The 23,304-nt window shown below is 63.1% G+C and overlaps 1 protein-coding gene across 1 annotated transcript; it reads left to right on the forward strand.

The window, feature by feature from the left end:
* The first annotated feature begins 303 nt into the window (after positions 1-303).
* Positions 304-17,260, forward strand: FTCD (formimidoyltransferase cyclodeaminase). Its single transcript, XM_062204277.1, has 14 exons — positions 304-442; positions 1,248-1,431; positions 6,822-6,950; positions 7,194-7,282; positions 7,392-7,571; positions 8,394-8,531; positions 8,827-8,958; positions 13,073-13,134; positions 13,399-13,528; positions 13,822-13,983; positions 15,799-15,842; positions 16,076-16,214; positions 16,831-16,926; positions 17,033-17,260. Exons 1-14 carry the CDS (start codon positions 389-391, stop codon positions 17,117-17,119), a joined length of 1,626 nt encoding a protein of 541 aa, XP_062060261.1. The 5' UTR covers positions 304-388; the 3' UTR covers positions 17,120-17,260.
* Positions 17,261-23,304: the final 6,044 nt, after the last annotated feature.

A 23,304-nucleotide genomic window follows, 5' to 3' on the forward strand; every position in this document is an offset into this window, starting at 1 on the left:
CTCACACACTGCCTCTCCGCCCCACAGCCCCAAGGTCAAGCCCTTACATGAAGAAACAGTGGTCCAGGGGTCACCTGGAGGGTCTCACAGAGGCTGGCCTGCCATCCAGGCTGGACTTGACCACTCCAGGGCCTCTGAGCGACCCTGGCCTTCTCTCTGGGGAGCCCACACCCCAGCTGCTCCTGGTGGACAGCTCCTGGCCCGGCACCACCAGTTCCAGGTCACGGCCCTCAGCCTGCAGCCCTGCTCCCTGCGACTTGCTGGTTAATAAGAAGCTCGACCATGGGGAGGGCACTGCTGAGTGGATAAAGGTCCCACGGCTGCTGCCCCTCCACCATCCTCTGCCCCTCTGCCTGCCCCGTGAGACACGTCAGATCACAGTGCGGCCATGTCTCAGCTGGTAGAGTGTGTCCCCAACTTCTCAGAGGGGAACAACCAGGAGGTGAGGGTCCCATGGGACTGGCAGGGTCTGAGGGGCTTGGGTTGAGAGGAGGGGGTGTATATGGTGGTGTGGGGGGAGCTGCGTGCTCCGGATGGGCCCAGCCAAGGGCCGGCAGTGTTCCCTCCCAAGGAACCACCTCCTGCTGGCGGCCAGTTGGGGGCAGTAGGTCTGGTGAGGGGTTCGGGGGTCTTTCTGATACTCCTGGGTGGGGGTTGAGCAGGTCTTCTGTCCTTGATGGGCCTCAGAGCTCTCTCTGAAAGCAAGACCCCCGGGGCACACCCAGGAGCTGCTTAAGGTTACGGTGCCTGTCCCTCTAGGCTGACTCCATCTCTACCCTGTAGCACCCAGAGCACGCGATTTTCACCCCATGAAGCCTATGGAGACCTGGGACCCAGGCCAGGCAGGCCCGAGGCCCGTGGGGCAGGATGTGGGGCCCTAGAAGGTTCTAGGCCCTTTAGCTCCTCCTCACCCTGCTTGTTCCTCCCTCCACTAAGAGGAGGCTTGGGGGGGTTGTGGGGCCCTGCTCTTGGTGACCTTGGCCTGAGGATCATGATCAGTGCCCAGGCCACCCTTCCAGGCACCTGGCTGTCATGAGTGGAGCTACCTGCGCCCCTCCTGTGGGGCCAGTTATTGGGCCAGGAGTGACCACAGCCCACACGATGGGGTCTCCCTGCGACTGTCACCCACCATGCAGGCTCTCAGCTGGGAGGTCCCCAAGCACTCAGGGCCGCCTCCTTAGGCCCTTCAAAGCCCCTTTGCCTGCTTCCAAGTGGGGAACCCCGGTGTGGGCTGACCTTTGCCCCAGGTGATTGACGCCATCTCCAGAGCCATCACGCAGACCCCAGGCTGTGTGCTCCTGGATGTAGATGCCGGCCCCTCTACCAACCGCACAGTCTACACCTTCGTGGGGCAGCCGGAGTGTGTGGTGGAGGGTGCCCTCAATGCCGCCCGTGCAGCCTCGCGGCTCATTGACATGAGCAGGCACAAAGGTGAGAGGGGGCTGGGCCCAACTCTGTCCGCAGGGGTCCTGGGACAAGCTCAGGCCTGGCTCTGGGTGTGGGGTCTGACAGGGCTGGCGAGCAGGATTCCTGAAGGAGGGCCCTGGAGTTGAGGGGTGCCACTGCCTGGGTATGCCTGGGTGGAGGCTGCCAGGATGTGGCCCCACGGGTGACGGCTCCCACGGCCCCTGGGGGCGACAGCTCCCATGGCTACAGAGACGTGACAGCTCCCAAGGCCAGTGCGGGGGAGGAGGTGACAGTTCCATGGCCACTGGGGGGGAAGGGGGTGACAGCTCCAAGGCCACTGATGGGGAGGGGGTGACAGTTCCATGGCCACTGGGGGGGAAGGGGGTGACAGCTCCCAAGGCCACAGAGACGTAACAGCTCCCAAGGCCATTGCGGGGGAGGAGGTGACAGTTCCATGGCCACTGGGGGGAGGGGGTGACAGCTCCCATGGCCACTGGGGGGGAGGAGGTGACAGTTCCATGGCCACTGAGGGGGAGGGGGTGACAGCTCCCATGGCCACTGAGGGGGAGGGGGGTGACAGCTCCCAAGGCCACTGGGGGGGGGTGACAACTCCCATGGCCACTGAGGGGGAGGGGGTGACAGCTCCCAAGGCCACTGAGGGGAGGAGGTGACAGCTCCCATGGCCACTGAGGGGGAGGGGGTGACAGCTCCCATAGTCACTGAGGGGGAGGGGGTGACAGCTCCCAAGGCCACTGAGGGGGAGGGGGTGACAGCTCCCATGGCCACTGAGGGGGAGGGGGTGACAGCTCCCAAGGCCACTGAGGGGGAGGAGGTGACAGCTCCATGGCCACTGGGGGGGAGGGGGTGACAACTCCCAAGGCCACTGGGGGGGAGGGGGTGACAGCTCCATGGCCACTAGGGGGGAGGAGGTGACAGCTCCCAAGGGCACTGAGGGGGAGGAGGTGACAGCTCCCATAGTCACTGAGGGGGAGGAGGTGACAGCTCCATGGCCACTGGGGGGGAGGGGGTGACAGCTCCCAAGGCCACTGGGGGGAGGGGGTGACAGCTCCCATGGCCACTGAGGGGGGAGGGGGTGACAGCTCCCATAGTCACTGAGGGGGAGGGGGTGACAGCTCCCATGGCCACTGGGGGGGAGGGGGTGACAGCTCCCAAGGCCACTGAGGGGGAGGGGGTGACAGCTCCCATGACTACTGGGGGGAGGGGGTGACAGCTCCCATGACCACTGGGGGGAGGGGGTGACAGCTCCCATGGCCACTGAGGGGGAGGAGGTGACAGCTCCCATTGCCACTGGGGGGGAGGGGGTGACAGCTCCCAAGGCCACTGAGGGGGAGGAGGTGACAGTTCCATGGCCACTGAGGGGGAGGGGGTGACAGCTCCCATGGCCACTGAGGGGGAGGGGGTGACAGCTCCCAAGGCCACTGAGGGGGAGGGGGTGACAGTTCCATGGCCACTGAGGGGGAGGGGGTGACAGCTCCCATGGCCACTGAGGGGGAGGGGGTGACAGCTCCCAAGGCCACTGAGGGGGAGGAGGTGACAGCTCCCATGGCCACTGGGGGGGAGGGGGTGACAGCTCCCAAGGCCACTGGGGGGGAGGGGGTGACAGCTCCCATGGCCACTAGGGGGGAGGAGGTGACAGCTCCCAAGGGCACTGAGGGGGAGGAGGTGACAGCTCCCATAGTCACTGAGGGGGAGGAGGTGACAGCTCCCATGGCCACTGAGGGGGAGGAGGTGACAGCTCCCATGGCCACTGGGGGGGAGGGGGTGACAGCTCCCAAGGCCACTGAGGGGGAGGGGGTGACAGCTCCCATGGCCACTGAGGGGGGAGGGGGTGACAGCTCCATAGTCACTGAGGGGGAGGGGGGTGACAGCTCCCATGGCCACTGGGGGGGAGGGGGTGACAGCTCCCAAGGCCACTGATGGGGAGGGGGTGACAGCTCCCATGACTACTGGGGTGAGGGGGTGACAGCTCCCATGACCACTGGGGGGAGGGGGTGACAGCTCCCATGGCCACTGAGGGGGAGGAGGTGACAGCTCCCATTGCCACTGGGGGGGAGGGGGTGACAGTTCCCAAGGCCACTGAGGGGGAGGAGGTGACAGTTCCATGGCCACTGAGGGGGAGGGGGTGACAGCTCCCATGGCCACTGAGGGGGAGGGGGTGACAGCTCCCAAGGCCACTGAGGGGGATGAGGTGACAGCTCCCATTGCCACTGGGGGGGAGGGGGTGACAGTTCCCAAGGCCACTGAGGGGGAGGAGGTGACAGTTCCATGGCCACTGAGGGGGAGGGGGTGACAGCTCCCATGGCCACTGAGGGGGAGGGGGTGACAGCTCCCAAGGCCACTGAGGGGGAGGAGGTGACAGTTCCATGGCCACTGAGGGGGAGGGGGTGACAGCTCCCATGGCCACTGAGGGGGAGGGGGTGACAGCTCCCAAGGCCACTGAGGGGGAGGGGGGTGACAGCTCCCATGGCCACTGAGGGGGAGGGGGTGACAGTTCCATGGCCACTGAGGGGGAGGGGGTGACAGTTCCATGGCCACTGGGGGGGAGGGCGTGACAGTTCCATGGCCACTGAGGGGGAGGAGGTGACAGCTCCCATGGCCACTGAGGGGGAGGGGGTGACAGTTCCATGGCCACTGAGGGGGAGGGGGGTGACAGTTCCATGGCCACTGGGGGGGAGGGCGTGACAGTTCCATGGCCACTGAGGGGGAGGAGGTGACAGCTCCCATGGCCACTGAGGGGGAGGGGGTGACAGTTCCATGGCCACTGAGGGGGAGGGGGTGACAGTTCCATGGCCACTGGGGGGGAGGGCGTGACAGTTCCATGGCCACTGAGGGGGAGGAGGTGACAGCTCCCATGGCCACTGAGGGGGAGGGGGGTGACAGCTCCCATGGCCACTGAGGGGGAGGGGATGACAGCTCCCATGGCCACTGAGGGGGAGGGGGTGACAGCTCCCAAGGCCACTGAGGGGGAGGAGGTGACAGTTCCATGGCCACTGAGGGGGAGGGGGTGACAGCTCCCATGGCCACTGGGGGGGAGGGGGTGACAGCTTCCAAGGCCACTGGGGGGGAGGGGGTGACAGCTCCCATGGCCACTAGGGGGGAGGAGGTGACAGCTCCCAAGGGTACTGAGGGGGAGGAGGTGACAGCTCCCATAGTCACTGAGGGGGAGGAGGTGACAGCTCCCATGGCCACTGAGGGGGAGGAGGTGACAGCTCCCATGGCCACTGGGGGGGAGGGGGTGACAGCTCCCAAGGCCACTGGGGGGAGGGGGTGACAGCTCCCATGGCCACTGAGGGGGGAGGGGGTGACAGCTCCCATAGTCACTGAGGGGGAGGGGGTGACAGCTCCCATGGCCACTGGGGGGGAGGGGGTGACAGCTCCCAAGGCCACTGATGGGGAGGGGGTGACAGCTCCCATGACCACTGGGGGGAGGGGGTGACAGCTCCCATGACCACGGGGGGGAGGGGGTGACAGCTCCCATGGCCACTGAGGGGGAGGAGGTGACAGCTCCCATGGCCACTGGGGGGGAGGGGGTGACAGTTCCCAAGGCCACTGAGGGGGAGGAGGTGACAGTTCCATGGCCACTGAGGGGGAGGGGGTGACAGCTCCCATGGCCACTGAGGGGGAGGGGGTGACAGCTCCCAAGGCCACTGAGGGGGATGAGGTGACAGCTCCCATTGCCACTGGGGGGGAGGGGGTGACAGTTCCCAAGGCCACTGAGGGGGAGGGGGTGACAGTTCCATGGCCACTGAGGGGGAGGGGGTGACAGCTCCCATGGCCACTGAGGGGGAGGGGGTGACAGCTCCCAAGGCCACTGAGGGGGAGGAGGTGACAGTTCCATGGCCACTGAGGGGGAGGGGGTGACAGCTCCCATGGCCACTGAGGGGGAGGGGGTGACAGCTCCCAAGGCCACTGAGGGGGAGGGGGTGACAGCTCCCATGGCCACTGAGGGGGAGGGGGTGACAGTTCCATGGCCACTGAGGGGGAGGGGGTGACAGTTCCATGGCCACTGGGGGGGAGGGCGTGACAGTTCCATGGCCACTGAGGGGGAGGAGGTGACAGCTCCCATGGCCACTGAGGGGGAGGGGGTGACAGTTCCATGGCCACTGAGGGGGAGGGGGGTGACAGTTCCATGGCCACTGGGGGGGAGGGGGTGACAGTTCCATGTCCACTGAGGGGGAGGAGGTGACAGCTCCCATGGCCACTGAGGGGGAGGGGGGTGACAGTTCCATGGCCACTGAGGGGGAGGGGGTGACAGTTCCATGGCCACTGGGGGGGAGGGCGTGACAGTTCCATGGCCACTGAGGGGGAGGAGGTGACAGCTCCCATGGCCACTGAGGGGGAGGGGGTGACAGCTCCCATGGCCACTGAGGGGGAGGGGATGACAGCTCCCATGGCCACTGAGGGGGAGGGGGTGACAGCTCCCAAGGCCACTGAGGGGGAGGAGGTGACAGTTCCATGGCCACTGAGGGGGAGGGGGTGACAGCTCCCATGGCCACTGAGGGGGAGGAGGTGACAGCTCCATGGCCACTGAGGGGGAGGGGGTGACAGCTCCCAAGGCCACTGGCGGGGGGAGGGGGTGACAGCTCCATGGCCACTGGCGGGGGGAGGGGGTGACAGTTCCATGGCCACTGGCGGGGGGAGGGGGTGACAGTTCCATGGCACTGGGGGGAGTGACAGCTCCCACAGGCACTGGGAAGGAGCCAGCTGCACCTGTAAAACTCAGGCTCCCTCCGGGTCGTGGAAGTTGAGGGGAGAATTCACAGCTGCTCTGGACAACGACCTGTCAACAGCCTGAAAAATCAAACACGATGGCAGTGGCAGGCAGGGTCAAGGGTCGGTCGGACGCATGTAGGAGTCCACCCAAAGGCCACGTGGGCACAACGGGGGAGGCTGGGCCACCTGGCGAGCAGCACAGCCCCACAGGGTGAGCAGCACAGTGTCCAGGGGCTGGGGGGATGGCGGGCTCATCATCCCCGGGGACTGCGGTGCACCGGGTCCGGTAGCAGGTGCAGGGCTGTTGGAGGAGCCTCTGAGAATGCAGCCTGGGTCCCCCACTGCCAGGGGAGGGGGCTGGGAGGCCACTTTCAGCCTGGCCGGGGCTCACAGGAGCCCAGCTACAGGCCCCTGGGGAGTGGTTTCTGTGACTTCTGGGTGAGGGAGAGCTTTGTCCCAAAGATGCCAAATGGCTGTGGCCCTGCTGCTTCCCCGGTCTGCGTCCCTGGGAGGCCATGCGCGGGACTCACTGCTGGCTGGGAGTGGCGTCATCACAGGGCGGGGTTGGGGGTGCCTGGGTCAGCGTGGACACCTGGGGGTGCGATCAGGGTGTCGAGAGGATGGGGGTCCGAGGAGCCCTCCAGACCCTGCCTCCAGCCTCCCACTCCTCCTCTCTGTAGGAGAGCACCCTCGAATGGGCGCCCTGGACGTCTGTCCCTTCATCCCTGTGCGTGACGTCAGCATGGCTGATTGCGTGCTCTGTGCGGAGGCCTTCGGCCAGCGGCTGGCGGAGGAGCTGGACGTGCCGGGTGAGCGCCCCCAGCAGGGCCCCTCTGTCCAGTGCAGGAGCGAGCCAACCTGACTGCCGCTGACACGGAACCTACAGCAGGGCACACGGGTGGCTCCCATGTCGCGGAGCCGTGCCTCTAGGACCACCCTCATCCATCCTGCTGGGCCCTCCCCAGTGGGCCGGGAGCCCCGGCTGAGGCTGGGGGCAGCCACTGGCCTGCTCCCTCCAGCCGTGGGGGCCTGACCAGCAGACTCCCTTGCAGTGTACCTGTACGGCGAGGCGGCACGGACGGTCAGCCGCCGGACCCTGCCGGCCATCCGGGCGGGGGAGTACGAGGCTCTTCCTGAGAAGGTGGGCCCTCAGGGACGGGTGGGCCTGGGGAGGAGGGCGGACTCTGCGCCCCCCCTGTGGGGGCAGGTGGGCCTGGGCCCCTCCTGAGCCAGGGTGCATGTCCTCACAGCTCAAGAAGGCCGAGTGGGCTCCTGACTTCGGCCCCAGCTCCTTTGTCCCCAGCTGGGGGGCCACCGCCACAGGGGCACGGAAGTTCCTCATTGCATTCAACATCAACCTGCTCAGCACCAAGGAGCAGGCGCACCGCATTGCTCTCAACCTGCGGGAGCAGGGCCGTGGGCAGGACCAGGTGGGCCCCGCCCCCAACTCCGGAGGGACCCTGTGGGGCCAATTCAGCCTCCGTGTCCCAGGCGGGCTCGGGGGTTCGGGTTGGGAGGGTGGGGAACACTTTGTCATGGACACAGGCAGGGCTGTGCCTTTGGTTCAAACACAGCCGTGCTTCCATGCTGACCAGAGGGAGCTGCTTCCTGACCCCCAGGTAGCCCCAGGCACGCCTGGTGCCCCCACATACCTTCAGACGCTGCAGGGTCTCCAGAGCCCCTCCAGGCCTCCTGGGACCCCTGTGCAGGTCCTCCCGTGCCCCACGCGCCCTCGGGCACCCCAGCTGCCGTCACGCTCCCAGGCGCGCCCGAGTCTGCAGTGGCTGTTACCTTGTCTGACCATCACACCTGCAGCCAGTGCAGGTCAGACACAGGTGCCGCAGACGCCGGGGGAAGGCAGTGGCCTCCACTCCGCAGACACGAGAACACGATGGCTCGAATCCTTGTCTGTGCCTGGGCAAAACGAGGTTCCCTTGTCACATGGTCTGTCACCCCCAGGCAGAGTGGGCAGGACAGGATGGGCGGGGGCAGCCTCCAGATATGGTGTGGGTCGAGCACTGGTCAGGAGGCATGCCCTGGCTGGAGCCCTCTCTGCGGTCCAAGCAGAGTGGGTCTCCCGGTGCCTGACCCTCGGGACCTCCGCTTGCTGGTGCCAGGCAGGGCCTGTCCTGGCTGGCTCAGGTGAGAGAGGAAGGGAGGGAGAACAGAAGACACGAGCCACCGTGCCCACCCCTGCCACCTGCAGAGGTCGGGTGGGGCCGGGGCGGGTGGAGACACCTTTTCCTGTGTAGCCAGGACGTCTGAAAAAGGTTCAGGGCATTGGCTGGTACCTGGAGGAGAAGAGCCTGGCTCAAGTGTCCACGAACCTCCTGGACTTTGAGGTCACGGGGCTGCACACAGTCTATGAGGAGACCTGCAGGGAGGCCCAGGTGAGTGGGCGGGCAGTCCTGTGGCTGAGGGTGGGTACAGGTGGGCGGGTGGGCAGGCAGTCCAGTGGCCGAGGGTGGGTACAGGTGAGTGGGTGGGCAGTCCTGTGGGCTGAGGGTGGGTACAGGTGAGTGGGTGGGCAGTCCTGTGGGCTGAGGGTGGGTACAGGTGAGCGGGCAGTCCTGTGGCCGAGGGTGGGTACAGGTGAGTGGCGGGCATCCCTGTAGGGAGGACTCTCCAGGTGAGCAGGGCAGGCGCCGCCCCCCGCACTGACGTGCCCCGCCTTGGCCTTGGCAGGCGCTGAGCCTCCCGGTGGTGGGCTCGCAGCTGGTGGGCCTGGTGCCCCTGAGAGCGCTGCTGGACGCCGCGGCCTTCTACTGTGACAAGGAGAACCTCTTCGTCCTGGAGGAGGAGCACCGTGTCCGGCTGGTGGGCACCCGGGCGGGGACCCCGGGGCGGGGAGCGTGCTGCTTCCGGGGTAGGGGCTGCGCCCCCGGCCTGGCCCCCTGCTCAGGGCCAGGCCCCCTGCCCATGGCTCTGCTTTGCTGCTTTCTGCTCAAGACGAGATTCTCATCTGGGGGTTTCCTCTGTGAGCTGCAGGTTCACGTGTGAGCGCCCCCTGCCAGTCTCTGCGTGCGCGTGTCCCCCAGCTGCGCCGAGACCTCCTAGGAGGTGGCTCTGTTGCTCTCACTGCCACCTTTGCCTCTAGTCCTGGGGGGCTCCCGCTTGGCCCAGGCCCCTGGGACTCCTCTGAGCCTCATGGCTGGGTTTCTGGGAGCTTTGTCTTCTGGCGGGTGACTGTGTCCAGGCTGGGCTGTACTGACGGAGCAGACAGGTGTGGACAGACTGCTCTCAGTCTATTTTTGGGTATGTGGGGGCGAGTGGGCGTGGCTGCTCCTGGGTGTGTGCCTGGGCTGTCCACGCTCAGCGGCCTCCTCTGCCTCCCTGTCTCACGAGCATCCAGTGGTAGCACTGGCCGTCCCCGAGCACGTCCACGCACTGCGTGACACGTGCTGGACTTCCCCAGATACTTGCCTGAGCCTCCCTCTGGGTGGCGTCTCCTGGGGCTGCCCCAGCTCATACTGCCCCTCACAGGCACAGTGGGAGGGAAGGCGCGGAGGCTTTTACCTCTGACCTGGCTGGTGCCCACCTGCCTGGGAAGGTCATTCTGTAATTTTGTTTTTTTAAAAAGATTTATTTATTTGAAAGGTAGCGTTACCGAGAGAGTGAGAGAGGGAGAAAGAGCAAGAGGCAGACAGAAAGGGGAGGGGGAGAGAGAGAGAGAGAGAGAATCTTCCCTCTGCTGGTTCACTTCCCAAATGGCTGCCACAGACAGGGCTAGGCTAGGCCGAAGCCAGGAGCCAGGAGGAGCTTCTTCCCAGTCTCCCACATGGGTGCAGGGACCCAAGCACTTGGGCTGTCTTCTGCTGCTTTTCCCAGCTGCATTAGCAGAGAGCTGGGTGGGAAGTGGAGCAGCTGGGACTTGAACCGGTGCCCATATGGGATGCTGGTGCTGCAGGCAGGGGCTTTACCAGGTATGCCACAGTGCACCCCGCTGTGGTCCATTCTTGCAAGACAGGTGGGCACCCACAGTTCCAGGTCACCTGTTGTTCTCTGGGACTTGGGTCCCTTGGACCCGACTGTCTCCGCCTCCCTCGGTACTCCTGCGGTCAAGCCCTGCCCGCCGCAGCCGCTTCCTGGTGACCCACAGATTCCACTTCTGTGTGGCGTCGAGAACCTTCTCTTGCACTCCGTCTTTGACCATTTAGCCTCCGGCTTACGCCACTAATTACACTGTGCCATTTTCCGCCTGCCGTGACTGCCATCTGACTTTCCCTCCCATTCATTTCTTCCCCCGTGTTCTCGCGGTTTTCTCAAATTGCACCTGGCCAGGTCTATTCTAGTCCCGGCTGTTGCGGAATCTTGGGCACTTTGTTTTGTGGAAAAGGCCCAGGGACACCACAGGAGCTCCCTGTGGCTCTGTCCAGCGCGCCAGCTGCTGGCGTTCTGGGCCATTTCCTCCATCACTCTGTTCCTGGCGCATGCTGGTGTTTTCTGGATGATGGAGACAGGTGCCCTTCATACTGATGTATTCAGGATGTGTCTCGAAAGATCAAGGCCATCCCCCTACAGAGCCGCAGCAGAGCGGTCACGATGGGAGCCCAGCACTCTCCTGCCAGGACAGAATCGGCATCCGCGTCCCGCGGCTTCCTGCAGTCCGGGCTCCGGTCCAGAAGCCCTGGTGCCTCAGGCTGGGTCTTCTCCCTGCTCTTGTCCGGGGCAGCTGCTCACCTTCCTTGCCCTTCACGGACCTTGATGTCCTGTACAAGGACCGGCCCTCGCTGGGGCCCAGGTGGCAGGGGCAGGGGTGTCCGGGTCGCAAGGCGCTGACTTGGGTCAGCTGGTCGACCCCCTCCCCAGGGTTATTCACGGCAGCCTGCTGCTTTTCCCTTCCTAATTGCTGAGCGCGCCCTGGAGGCACTGCTGGGATACGGTCCTGTGCCCTGAAGCTCCAGCCGACTTCGGGCTTCACCCTTCACTTCTCTCACGTTTACTCTCTATCCGTTCTCTTAATAATGTTTATTTGAGAGGGAGAAGGGAAGGGAGGGGGAGAGGGGGAGGCGGTGAGGGGAGGAGGGGTGGGAGAGTAGTGGGGGGAAAAAGTTCTCTCAGTGGCTGGGGCTGGGACAGGCTGCAGCCAGGAGCTTGGAACTCAATGCAGGCCTCCCACGTGGGAGGCAGGAATGCGAGTGCTGGAGTGGCCACCCGCGGCCTCCCAGGGTATTAGCAGGGGCTGGAGTCAGGCGTGGAGCCAGGACTGGAGCCCAGGCACCCTGGGCCGGGACACTGGTGTCCCAGCCGCCTGGCTTAACTGCTGGGCCACCCACACAGCCGTGTCTCTGCCCGGGGCTCCTGAAGCCCAGCGTGGTGACTGCTTCTCTGTAGGGTCCGTGATTTTTGATTGTGCGTGCGTGTTCTTTGCAATTTTATCTCTGGGATTCTTGGACACTCTCCGAAGAGGGTTTGTGTTTGCCTGGGTCCGGTGCTTGGGGGCACGACTGATCCACGGAAAAGCAGGCTGGGCCCGGGCTGCTCTTGCTGGACCTGCAGAGATGAGCGCTGAGCGAGCTTAGGTCCTCAAGGGGCCAGAGGTCTTCTGTCTGCACAGGTCCCCTCGCGGCTTTGCTGGTCAGCAGGAGACCCTTGTAAAGTCGGGAAGGGAGGCTGAAGGGGGAGGGGGGCGTGGGTGAGGCTGTGCGGCCGCCGATGAGGGTCAGCTTGCGTTGTGTCTAAGGCTTGGTGTTCCCAGCCGGTGCCCGCCCTATCCCAGGTCGGGGATTCTGGGCCTGGAATTCTTGAGCGAGTGTTGTTTATCTGCGCGTTAAACGGGGCTGCTCAGTCACAATGCGACAGGCAGGACCGGACAAGAGGAAGACTTCACTTTGGCTCCAGAGCCACCCAGGGCCTCTGGCAGCTTCTGCCGGCAGCTTGGGTGCAAGCAGCGAGCCGTGCCCCTCGTGCCCCTCGGGGACTTCTGGTCGGGGCGGCCAGCAGAGTTTTGTTTCCCTATTCCTCAGGGGTTTTCAGGGGATGTCCCCTTCCGGGGTCTCTACTCCCACCGCACGCTCTGACGGCCAAGCCCTCCCCATGGGGAGGCTGCGGGGAGGGGGTCAGCCCACAGGGAGGCTGCGGGGAGGGGGTCAGCCCACAGGGAGGCTGCGGAGAGGGGGGTCAGCCCACAGGGAGGCTGCGGGGAGGGGGGTCAGCCCACAGGGAGGCTGCGGGGAGGGGGTCAGCCCACAGGGAGGCTGCGGGGAGGGGGTCAGCCCACAGGGAGGCTGCGGGGAGGGGGTCAGCCCACAGGGAGGCTGCGGGGAGGGGGGTCAGCCCACAGGGAGGCTGCGGGGAGGGGGTCAGCCCACAGGGAGGCTGCGGGGAGGGGGTCAGCCCACAGGGAGGCTGCGGGGAGGGGGTCAGCCCACAGGGAGGCTGCGGGGAGGGGGGTCAGCCCACAGGGAGGCTGCGGGGAGGGGGTCAGCCCACAGGGAGGCTGCGGGGAGGGGGTCAGCCCACAGGGAGGCTGCGGGGAGGGGGTCAGCCCACAGGGAGGCTGCGGGGGGGGGGGTCAGCCCACAGGGAGGCTGCGGGGGGGGGGGGTCAGCCCTCTGCAGAGGTTAAGGCTCTGCTCTACACGCGGTCCCTCCTGCAGCCGGCTCTGCGCACAGGGGCTCTGGGGCTCAGTGCTGCCTCCCTCCACACCAGCACCTTTGGATTCAGCTCTGCCCCTTCCAGCGGTGGGACGAGGGGTGAGGCTGGTTGGCTGAGGGCTCCCAGGCACCTGTTTCCCCAAGAGGCGATGGGGTGCCTGTACCTGGAGCACTGTGGGGCCCCTCCCCAGTCCCTCTAAGAGCTGGCAGGGGGCACAAGGCCTAAGGCGAGCAAGGGGCTGACTCCTCCAGGGTGGGAGACCCCACTTTCCACAGCCCCTCTGCCCGCCAGGCGCATGCGCTGATGCCGCCTCACCCCCGTGTGCCCTGTCCAGGTGGTGAGCAGGCTGGGGCTGGACTCGCTGTGCCCTTTCCACGCCAAGGAGCGCGTCATTGAGTGAGAAGCCTGCCCCTCCCCCTCGCCCCTTCTTGGTAGGACCACAACCAGGCTGACCCCTGGTCACCTGCTCACAGGGGCATCCCTGTGTCCAGCGGGGTCTGGGGGCAGAGAGGGGGGCAGTTAGACCATGGCAAGGCCCTGGGCTGTCTCCACACGAGCTCCTGGTGGTTTCTAGCTGCTGCCTGCCCTGCCCATGGGATGGCGCCCTGGGCGGGGTAGCTGCAGGGTTCGCCATGCCCCTGGCACTCGGTTCCCTCCCAGGTACCTGGTCCCTGATGTCCAGGCCCAGCACAGCTTGCTTGATCGGCCCCTGCACACCTTTGTCCGCGACGTGGGTGCCCGCTCAGCGGCCCCTGGGGGAGGCTCAGTGGCTGCGGCCTCTGCAGCCATGGTGAGCACAATCCTGGGCGGGATGCCAGGGCCTCCTGGGGTGGGGACCGAGGTCCACTGCCTTGGACTCCCACCGCGCTGGACCCCACCGCCCCGAATCCCACCTTCCAGGAACCCCATCGCCCCCAAATCCCACCTTCCGGGGACCCCATCGCCACAAAATCCCATGGCACAGGGACCCCACTGCCCCCGAATCCCATGGCGCAGGGACCCCACTGCCCCCGAATCTAGGTGCCCAGGGACAGGGGGTCCCCTCTGCTGTGCCTGGGCCCGGCATAGCTTGGTCTCGCCCAGGGCGCAGCTCTGGCCTCCATGGTGGGGCAGATGACCTACGGGCGCCGTCAGTTCGAGCACCTGGACGCGGCCATGCGGCGCCTGATCCCGCCCTTCCACGCGGCCGCAGCGCAGCTGACCGCCCTGGTGGACGCCGACGCCAAGGCCTTCACCACTTGCTTGGTGAGCTCTGGGGGTGTGGGGCGCTGGGGTGAGTGTGAGGGCTCAGGGGCAGGGTGCTGGGACTCAGGAGCCCCTGCTTCTCCCGGGCAGTGAGCCCTGGCCATCGCCGCAGCAGGACACGGGCGGGAGAAAGCCAGAAAAAGCTGGCATCACCACGGCAGGGACAAGAGGGTTCCGCCAGCAAACAGCTCCGGGCGCACGCAGTGGGCATGGGAAAGCCCCTGCCCTGGGGCAGTCGGTGGAGGTCAGGGCAGACCAGCGCCTGGTCCCGGACTCCACCCAGGACAGGGCTAGGTCTGGAAGCAGCTCCAGCCGGGGAGGGAGGGGCGGGAGTGGCAGAGGAAGAGAGAAAGGGAGGAGGAGGAGGAAGAGGAGAGAGGGAGAGGCAAGGCGAGGGGTGGAGACACAGGGCGAGGGGGCTGGACAGGCTTTGTGTTCCTGTGTTTGTCTTTGGACCCTGGCTCCATCAGTCTCTGATTTTACCTCCTCGGGTCTTCACTTTACACAGCTTTCCCAGGCCACGGTTGTGTTTGTAGACTTTTATGTTCTGGTGAGCCTTAGACACCAACAGGAATTTAGAGAGAAGCACCAGCTTGAACACAAATATTAAAAACTTAGAAAGAGCCCTGCATTTAGCGACTGTAAGAAATAAGGGGCACGGTAAACAGCTAGAGGAGAAAAGTGCTAACAGGAAATGGAACCAAAGGCAGGGAAGGAAAAAATGAAGAGCAAAGATGTGTGGTTTAGAGAGAGTGGCAGAGATGCTGTGAGACAGGGCCGCCCGGGTCCCACGCACGGAGGCAGTGGGCAGGCAGGGAGCATCTGGACTCCCAGAGGAAATAAAGGACGGCCCTTGCGTGGCTCCCACGAAAGTGACTCCCAGGTGACGTAGAAAGCTTGCAGAAGTCTCTCCGTGGAGCACAGGGAGCAGAAACACCTGGCTGGCCACAGGTGAGCCCGGTGACCCCGAGCCTGGCTGCAGGTCACGGCTGGAACGGTCTCGCGCCTGCCCAGGACTAAGCCCGCCTCTGCATCGGGGCTGGCTGCAGACACTTGTCAGGGGCTGGGGTGTTTTTGTCTCTCCTCGGCTGTCACCTGTGGCCCGTGGAGGGTTGGTTGATAAGGACTTTTTGGTGACGAGGTGGCCATATTCCCTCCCAGCTGTTCCCCAGGCTGTCCTGCAGGTGGCGCTGGCCTGGACCTGCAGTGCTCCCACGCAGAGGCAGGATCTGGCAGGGGTGGGGTGAGAGCGGAGCAGGTGACAAAGCTGAGGCTGGGACACTGTGGCTTGGGTGGGGGGGGGGGCACCGCCTTCCAAGGTTGCTGCTCTATGTTTCTGTTTGTTGATATTTACTCATTTGGGAGGGAGGGAGGGAGGGAGAGAGAGAGAGAGAGAGAGAGAGAGAGATGCTGTGGAAGGGACCCTGGCCCCGGGGTTGCTCCTGCTGCTGGGGTTGTGAGGGCCCAGGGGACCTCCCTGGGCTTTCTGTCCCCTTCTCTGGAACGAGAGCCCTGGGGGGCACGGCTGACCCCTCCTCTCCAGTGCCCCCTGCCTCGTCTCTGCTCCTGCTGCCAAGGGCGTGACCTCACACCAGAGAGCAGCGGGTCTCAGGGAAGGGGCCTGTGGCCCCCTCAAGCGAGCAGTCCCAGCTGGGAAATGCTGGTGGTGGTGGGTGGGCGTGGCCACCACGTTCCCCACATCCTGCCTGGGTCTCCCTTGTATCCCAGGTCCCCGTCGGCACATGCCAGTCCCCCCGGTATGTTTTTAGGGTTTTTTTTTTTTTTTTGTCTTTATCTTTCCCTTTTTTCCTGCAGGAAGCAATGAAGTTGCCCAAGAACACAGCTGAGGAGAGGGACAGGTGAGGGTGGTGACGCCTGGGGCCCCCACCTGCACTGGGCTCAGTGCCTCCCTTGGTGTCTGGGGACCTGGGGCCCCAAGCGAGAGAGGACCCCTTCCCATGTAGGCACCCCAGGGTGTGTTTTGGTGTCAGGAGTGGTCTTCTGCTCTCCCACCGGGGTTCTGTGTGCCTAGCCCTGGTGGGTGGGGCTGGGTACCCACCGCTGACCTTGACCTTTACCGGCTCCTTTCTAGGCGAGCGGCTGCCCTGCAGGAGGGGCTGAGGCGGGCGGCTGGGGTGCCGCTGGCGCTGGCGGAGACGGTGGCCTCACTGTGGCCAGCGCTGCAGGAGCTGGCCCTGTGCGGGAACCTGGCCTGCCGCTCCGACCTGCAGGTACCAGGGGCTCCAGGTGTGGTGGGCAGCTCGGCGGCCTGGACCTTCTCCAGCAGGGCCGGCTTGCTTGATCCATGCTAGGAGCTTGTTCAAGGTTGCCCTGCACACAGGCAGAGCCTCAGAGGGCTCTCACGGCCTCCCAATACCACAGGGCACACACGGCTGCCCCTCCCTTTCTAGAACAGAGAGCCTGAGGCAGGGCAGGGTGGAGCCCGAGGTTCGCTGTCTCCTGCAGCTTCCCCGAGATGCCTGTTCTTTGTGTCTGCCTCTGAGACCCTGCAGAAGTGTCCCCTTGTCCCCAGGAGGGGCCCTGGATGGCCTGGCCATTAGCCGGGAGACCCAGGACTGCTGCTGAGGGGCGGGGGCTGACCAGGCTCCCAGTTGGTCAGAAAACAGCCCGTGAGCCTCCCCGGCCTCCTCGGGCTGCGCTGCTCAGGGAGGAGCTGCTTTTCCCTCGGCAGTGCAGAAGCTGTCCTGAGGCCGTCACCGCGCCGGCCTCCTCTGCGGGGCGTGGTCAACAGCTGCCCTGCCCGGCTCCTCCCCACAGTGCCTCGGATGCACAGCCTTGGGCTGGGGCGGGGGCAGAGGGGTGAAGGGGCCCCTGGCCTCTTTGCAGGTGGCGGCCAAAGCCCTGGAGACGGGCGTGTTTGGGGCGTACTTCAACGTGCTGGCCAACCTGAAGGACATCAGTGACCCTGCACTCAAGGACCAGGTGAGCAGGAGGGGCAGGGGCCAGTTCGGGTTCACGAGCAGGGGGCGAGGCCGCTGCGGGCAGGGGCGGGGCAGGGTGCTGACCACCCTCCCGCCCCATCTGTCAGACCCACCAGCGCATCTCCAGCCTCCTGCAGGAAGCTAAGACGCAGGCAGCACTGGTCCTGGACCACCTGGAGGCCCGGCGGGAATGACAGCGAGAGACTGAGGGCTATGGCTGTGACCTCCGTCCTGCCGGGACCTGATGGGCTCCTACATGGGCCACAGGGCGAAGACAGGTGCCACGGATGGGGCGGGGTCCCCCTTGGTCGCCTGTGGCCTCCAGTAAAGTCTGACACCAAAGCTTTGTGGTGTGTTTGGGGCTTGGGGGGTAGGGCTGAGGGCTGAGCCTGGGGTCTAGGGGCAGATACCAGGAGCCCTATTGTCAGTGAGCCTGAGCTGACCCCGTGGCCTCAGCTTCGAGACAACCTGCACCTGCTCACAGGAGGCGTGGAACACCCTGAGCCAGCGTAGGCACCTGCACCATTTTGCTTAGAACAGAAACCCCTGAGCTGCCAGGACCTCAGTGCGCAGAGCCAGACACGGCAGGCAAGGACCTCACTCAGGCAGTCTCACGAGCGCCAGGTGGTGCCGTCCTGAATCCCAGGACCCCCACTTCCTCCACAGGGTTCTCCTTGACTCGTGGCACCCTGCTGCGGCAGCCTCCTGCCACAGAGCAGTTCTTGAAAAAGCAGCTGAAAGGGACTGGAGTGGCAGAATGGGTTAAGCTGCCGCCTGTGTCGCTGCCATCTCATATGGGCACTGGTCATATGGGCACTGGTTCGAGTCCCAGCTGCTCCACTTCCAATCCAGCTCCCTGCTAATGTACCTGGGAAAGCAGTGGAGGATGGCCCAAGTGCTCGGGCCCCTGCACCCATGTGGGAGACCCGAATGGGGCTCCTGGCTCCTGGCTTTGGCCTGGCCCAGCCCTAGCTGTTGTGGCCATTTGGGGAGTTGGAGTTGATGGAAGATTTCTTTATCTCTTCTTGTAATTCTGCCTTTCAAATCAAATAACTTTTTTTTTTTTTTAAAAGAAAAAACAGCTGGAAGAAAGCACTAGACCCCAGATTCCTTCCAGGCAGACCAGTGTATGAAAAGTGAGACTGTAGGGGCTGGCACCGTGGCTCACTTGGTTAATCTTCCGCCTGCGGTGCCGGCATCCCATATGAGCACCGGGTTCTAGTCCCGGTTACTCCTCTTCCAGTCCAGCTCTCTGCTGTGGCCCGGGAGGGCAGTGGAGGATGGCCCAAGTGCTTGGGCACCTGCATCCGCATGGGAGACTAGGAGGAAGCACCTGGTTCCTGGCTTCGGATTGGCTCAGCGCCAGCCATAGCAGCCATTTGGGGAGTGAAGCAGCAGAAGGAAGATCTTTCTGTCTCTCTCTCTCTCACTGTCTATATCTCTACCTGTCAAATACAAAAAAAAAGTGCGCCTGTGTGTTAGACAGGTATGGGCCCTAGAAGGATGTGATTGGGGTGGGAACGTGTCTCTCTTAAGCAAGGCACAATGCCCAGTCCCTTATGGGAAAGGTGTCTCTACCTAACAACTAGAACATTTGTTTCTGGAAAATGACATCATCACCTACAGCTAATGACATCCCCACTTACAGTTAATGACCTCATCACCTATAGTTAATGACCCGTCACTTAACAGTTAATGACACCATCACTTGCAGGCAAATGACACCATCACTTACAGTTTTTTTTTTTTTTAAGATTTATTTATTTATTTATTTTTTTGACAGGCAGAGTGGATAGTGAGAGAGAGACAGAAAGGTCTTCTTTTGCTGTTGGTTCACCCTCCAATGGCCCCCACGGCCGGTGCACCACGCTGATCCGATGGCAGGAGCCAGGTGCTTCTCCTGGTCTCCCATGGGGTGCAGGGCCCAAGCACTTGGGCCATCCTCCACTGCACTCCTGGCCACAGCAGAGAGCTGGCCTGGAAGAGGGGCAACCGGGACAGAACCGGTGCTCCGACCGGGACTAGAACCCAGTGTGCCGGCGCCGCTAGGCGGAGGATTAGCCTGTTGAGTCACGGCGCCGGCTAAGATTTATTTATTTATTTGAAAGGCAGAGTTTCACAGAGAGAGAAAGAGAGGCAGAGAGAGAGAGAGAGAGAGAGAGAGAGAGGTCTTCTATCTGCTGGTTCACTCCCCAATTGGCTGCAATGGCTGGAGCTGTGCCGATCTGAAGGCAGGAGCCAGGAGCTCCCTCCAGGTCTCCCACATGGGTGCAGGGGCCCAAGGACTTGGGCCATCTTCTACTGCTTTCCCAGGCCATAACAAAGAGCTGGATCGGAAGTGGAGCAGCTAGGTCTTGAACCAGTGCCCATATGGGATGCTGGCACTTCAGGCCAGGGCTTTAACCCACTGTGCCACAGCGCTGGCCCCAAAGCAACTTTTTTTTTTTTAAGGATTTATTTTTATTTATTTGAAAGAGCTACAGAGAGAAGTAGAAACAGAGAGAGAGGTCTCCCATCAGCTGGTTCACTCCCCAGATGGCCGCAACGGCCGGTGCTTACAGTTAATGACACCATCACCTACAGTTAATGACACCATCACTTACAGTTTATGACATCATCACCTACAGGCAGATGACACCATCACTTACAGTTCATGACATCATCACCTACAGGCAGATGACATCATCACTGAGATGATGATCATTGATCATTTAAGGTAAATGCCCAGAACCCTGTTGGATGGAAAACACCGTCCAACACAGAGGCAGGGAAAGGCGACTGCCTGTGAGAAAAGCCCCCACCTCCACCCCCCCGCCGCAAACAGAACTGGAAGGAGCACTGGGCCCAGTAGGGGCGGGCCGGCTCAGGGAGGGCGGGCGGGGCCACCTACCTCCACAAGCTGCTGGCGCCCAGGACTGCGGGGCCCTCGGGGCCCAGGATGTTTGCTTGTGCAGCTCACAAAGCCGAGCGCTGAGTTAGGGCAGCAATGGGACCTCAGGTGGGTAGGCCCCTGGCCTGAGAGTCCCTGTGACCCTGGCCCTCTGCCTTGCACCAAGGTGTCCCCAGCCTTGGTCTGACCTCGGCTGCTGGCGCCGTGGCCCTTCCTGGGTGTAGAGCAGTTTTGAAGGGGAAAATTGAGCCCCTTGCAGACCCCCAGGCTCTGGGAGTTGGGGGCCATCGGGTCTGGCAGGGCCCAGGCCTGCTGGGCTGGTGGCTCAAGACCCTCCTTCCCTGACAGGCTTGGGGACCTGGGCTGCTGCCATGAGCGACACCTACGGCCCCCTCCTCAGGACCCTAGACTGCAGGCCAGGTTAGCCTTGGTCTGGAGCTGCTCGGAGCAGTGGGCGTCAGGGGTTCCTGCAGCCCTCATGGTGGCAGCAAAGCCGGGAGAGGTGTGTGTCGGTGTGCAGGCACAGGGTGTACAGCCCTCTGTGAGCTCCACGTGACGGCCTCATCCCAGAGCCCCTGCACCGAGGTCGGACCCGTTTCCACTGAGCTCCTATCCAGCCTGGTTTCCTCTGTGGAATTTTCTGTTGGGGCATCAGTTGGGTCTGGAGGCCATGAGGGAAAACACTGACGCAGTTTCAAGCCCCTGGAGGGCAGTGTGGGTAGCCTGCGAGAGCCTGTGTGCTGTCTGCCCGGTGCTGGGTGGGGAGTGGGCACGGCAGAGAGGGCTCTGGGAGGAGCTGAGGGCTCAGGCTACCCCTTTCTCTTGAGCATGTGGATGAGGGGCTGAGGGGAGCGTGGTGGGGGCATGAGGGCGTGGAGGGGAGGGGCTGGTGAAGGGGAGGTGGGAGGGGGAGACAGCAGGGCTGATGGTGGGGGAGGGTTGTGTGGGGGTAAGGTGTTGATCTGTGAGGCAGTCATGGTGAAGATCGCTGCTGAAGGGCCATGTTGGTGAGGGGGTGTCTGGGCATGGGCACTGGAGTATGTGGCTTGTTGCGGCACCGTGGGTGCGGGGTGTTGGAGACATTGTGGTGTGAAGAGCCTGTGGTGGTATGGAGGTGACAGAACACTGCTGGTGAGGAGTGTTGTGAGGTATGTAATGCTGCTGAGGTCATGCTGGTGAGGTAAGGTGAGGTAGCATGAGGTCATGCTGGTGAGGTAATATGACGTAATGCTGAAGAGGTAACATGAGGTCATGCTGGTGAGGTAATATGACATAATGCTGAAGAGGTAACATGAGGTCATGCTGGAGGAATGTTGTGAGGTAACATGAGGTCATGCTGGTGAGGTAATATGACGTAATGCTGAAGAGGTAACATGAGTCATGCTGGTGAGAAAGGTTGTGAGGTAACATGAGTCATGCTGGTGAGGTAAGGTGAGGTAACATGAGGTCATGCTGGTGAGGTAATATGACGTAATGCTGATGAGGTAACATGAGGTCATGCTGGTGAGGTAAGGTGAGGTAACATGAGGTCATGCTGGTGAGGTAATGTGAGATAATATTATGAGGTCATGCTGGTGAGGTCACGCTGAGCCAGTTTTCGTAATGGATCGTTAGTGAGATGACACAGGGGAGGAGTCTTTGGGAAGATGTGGTGAGGGGAATCCTCGTGAGGGGTGTTGGGGTGGGCGTGTTGGGGAGGGGATGATGAAGGAAGGTTAAAGCTGTATCGATGCGGGCACGTTGCGGGCATTCTTTGTGGGGGGATGCTGGTGAGAGCACCTCGGTTTGAGTCATCTGTCCAGGACGTTGGTGAGGTGCCCAGGTGCCAACACGGCGGTGATGCACTCTGGGAAGGGCACGTTGGTTTGGGGAAGGTGTGTGTGGGTGTTGCTGAGGATCCCCCGGTCCCTGCACCCAGCTGCTGTAGGGACGTTGCTGAGGGGACGTTAGTCTGGCTTGTTGGCTAGCACGTGTGCTGAGGGGTGTTGCTAAGAGGATGCTGTTTTTGGGTTGTTGCCAAGGGTGCTAAGGTTTGACGAGGGAATGTTTGGGCTTGTGTTTGATGGGATGGATCACTGGGCCCAGCACTGTGGAACAGCTGGTGAAGCTGCCACCTGTGACGCCGGCATTTGATAGGAGAGCCGGTTTGAGTCCTGGCTGCTCCACTTCCCATCCAGCTCCCAGCTAATGCACCTGAGAAAGCAGCAGAGGATGGCCCAGGAGCTTGAACCCCTGCCACCCATGTGGGAGACTCAGATGGGGTTCCAGGCTTCTGGCTTGGGCTGGCCTAGCCCTGGCTCTGGTGGCCATTTGGGAAGTGAACCCAAGGATGGTAGATCTCTTTCTCTCTCTCTAACTCTGCCTTTGGAATAAACGAAATAATAATAATAATAATAATAATAATAATAATAATGAAAGTGTTGGATCACTGCTGATATCACTGACAGTGTGCTGGGGAATGCAGCCCCTCCCCCACCTGCGCCAGGAGTCGTTCCCACGGGGACTGACGCTGCTGTAGCCCTGTCAGAGGCTCCACATGCAGGGCCCGGCACCTCAGACAGAACATCCTTTCCCTTCAGAGGGACCCTTGTCCCCGTCCTGGGGGCTAAGCCTGACGAGGAGGCCGGGCTCCCGTGCAGGAGTTAGGGGGGAGGCCTAACTTCTTTCTTCCTGGCTGGCGTCTCCCATGGTGCCTTGAGAGGAGGGCAGGTGAGCAGAGGGTGATGCAGTGATGGGAGCCCTCCGTGCACCTGCAGGCTGGGCAACACACGATGGAGAGGGCGTCGTCCCCAAGCTTCACGGTGCGACCTTACTGGGGATAGGGTCTTCAGAGGTCAGTTAAGGTGCAGGGCCCTACGCAGGGCACAGACACACACCCGCTGGAGAGGCCACGTGGAGAGTGACGTGGGGCTGCTGTTAGCCAGGAACCCGCCAGGAGCTGGAGGTGGGCCTGAACAGACCGTCCCCAGCACCTTCAGAGGGACCAAGGCTCTGCTGACCCCTTGATCTTAGACGCCCCACTTCCAGAGTGTGAGATGCTGCGTTCCGCTGTTAGCCCCTGACCTGTGGTGCTTAGTTTCCACTGCCCGGACCTCCACCCAGGTGAGCCCACGGCTCCCGGGATTGCTCGCCACGGAGCACTCTTAGACCTGGAAGGCAAAACCCATACCCAGCGAGAGCTCTGTGTGCCCATCACCCAGCTTATCCATCTGTAGGTGTTCCGGGATGCATGCGATTGGGGCTGCTCTGGGGTTAGACGGAGTCCACTGATCAAGGAACATCATTTTCAGCCCAAAGCCGACAGCCTGGGTGGGCCCCTGGTGGAGGCCGTCAGTACATACACCTGGGGACCATGCAGGGGCCACAGGGGCCACAGGGGCCATCAGCCCCCGTGTGCATGTGACTGGTCTGGGTGTGTGGAAGAGACTGTGCAGGTGAAACGCACGGGACAGGGGCCCCGCTGGGCACAGACACCCGGGCACTGGCCAG

The sequence above is a fragment of the Lepus europaeus genome, chromosome 2 (assembly GCF_033115175.1).
Source record: "Lepus europaeus isolate LE1 chromosome 2, mLepTim1.pri, whole genome shotgun sequence".
NCBI classification, from domain to species: domain Eukaryota; kingdom Metazoa; phylum Chordata; class Mammalia; order Lagomorpha; family Leporidae; genus Lepus; species Lepus europaeus.

Excerpts from the sequence above, each read along its gene's own strand:
- FTCD (XM_062204277.1), top strand. The coding sequence starts at position 389 with ATGTCTCAGCTGGTAGAGTGTGTCCCCAACTTCTCAGAGGGGAACAAC. Across the intron at positions 1,432-6,821 it reads TGACATGAGCAGGCACAAAG|GAGAGCACCCTCGAATGGGC; the intron begins GTGAGAGGGGGC and ends TCCTCTCTGTAG. Across the intron at positions 13,135-13,398 it reads GCCAAGGAGCGCGTCATTGA|GTACCTGGTCCCTGATGTCC; the intron begins GTGAGAAGCCTG and ends GTTCCCTCCCAG.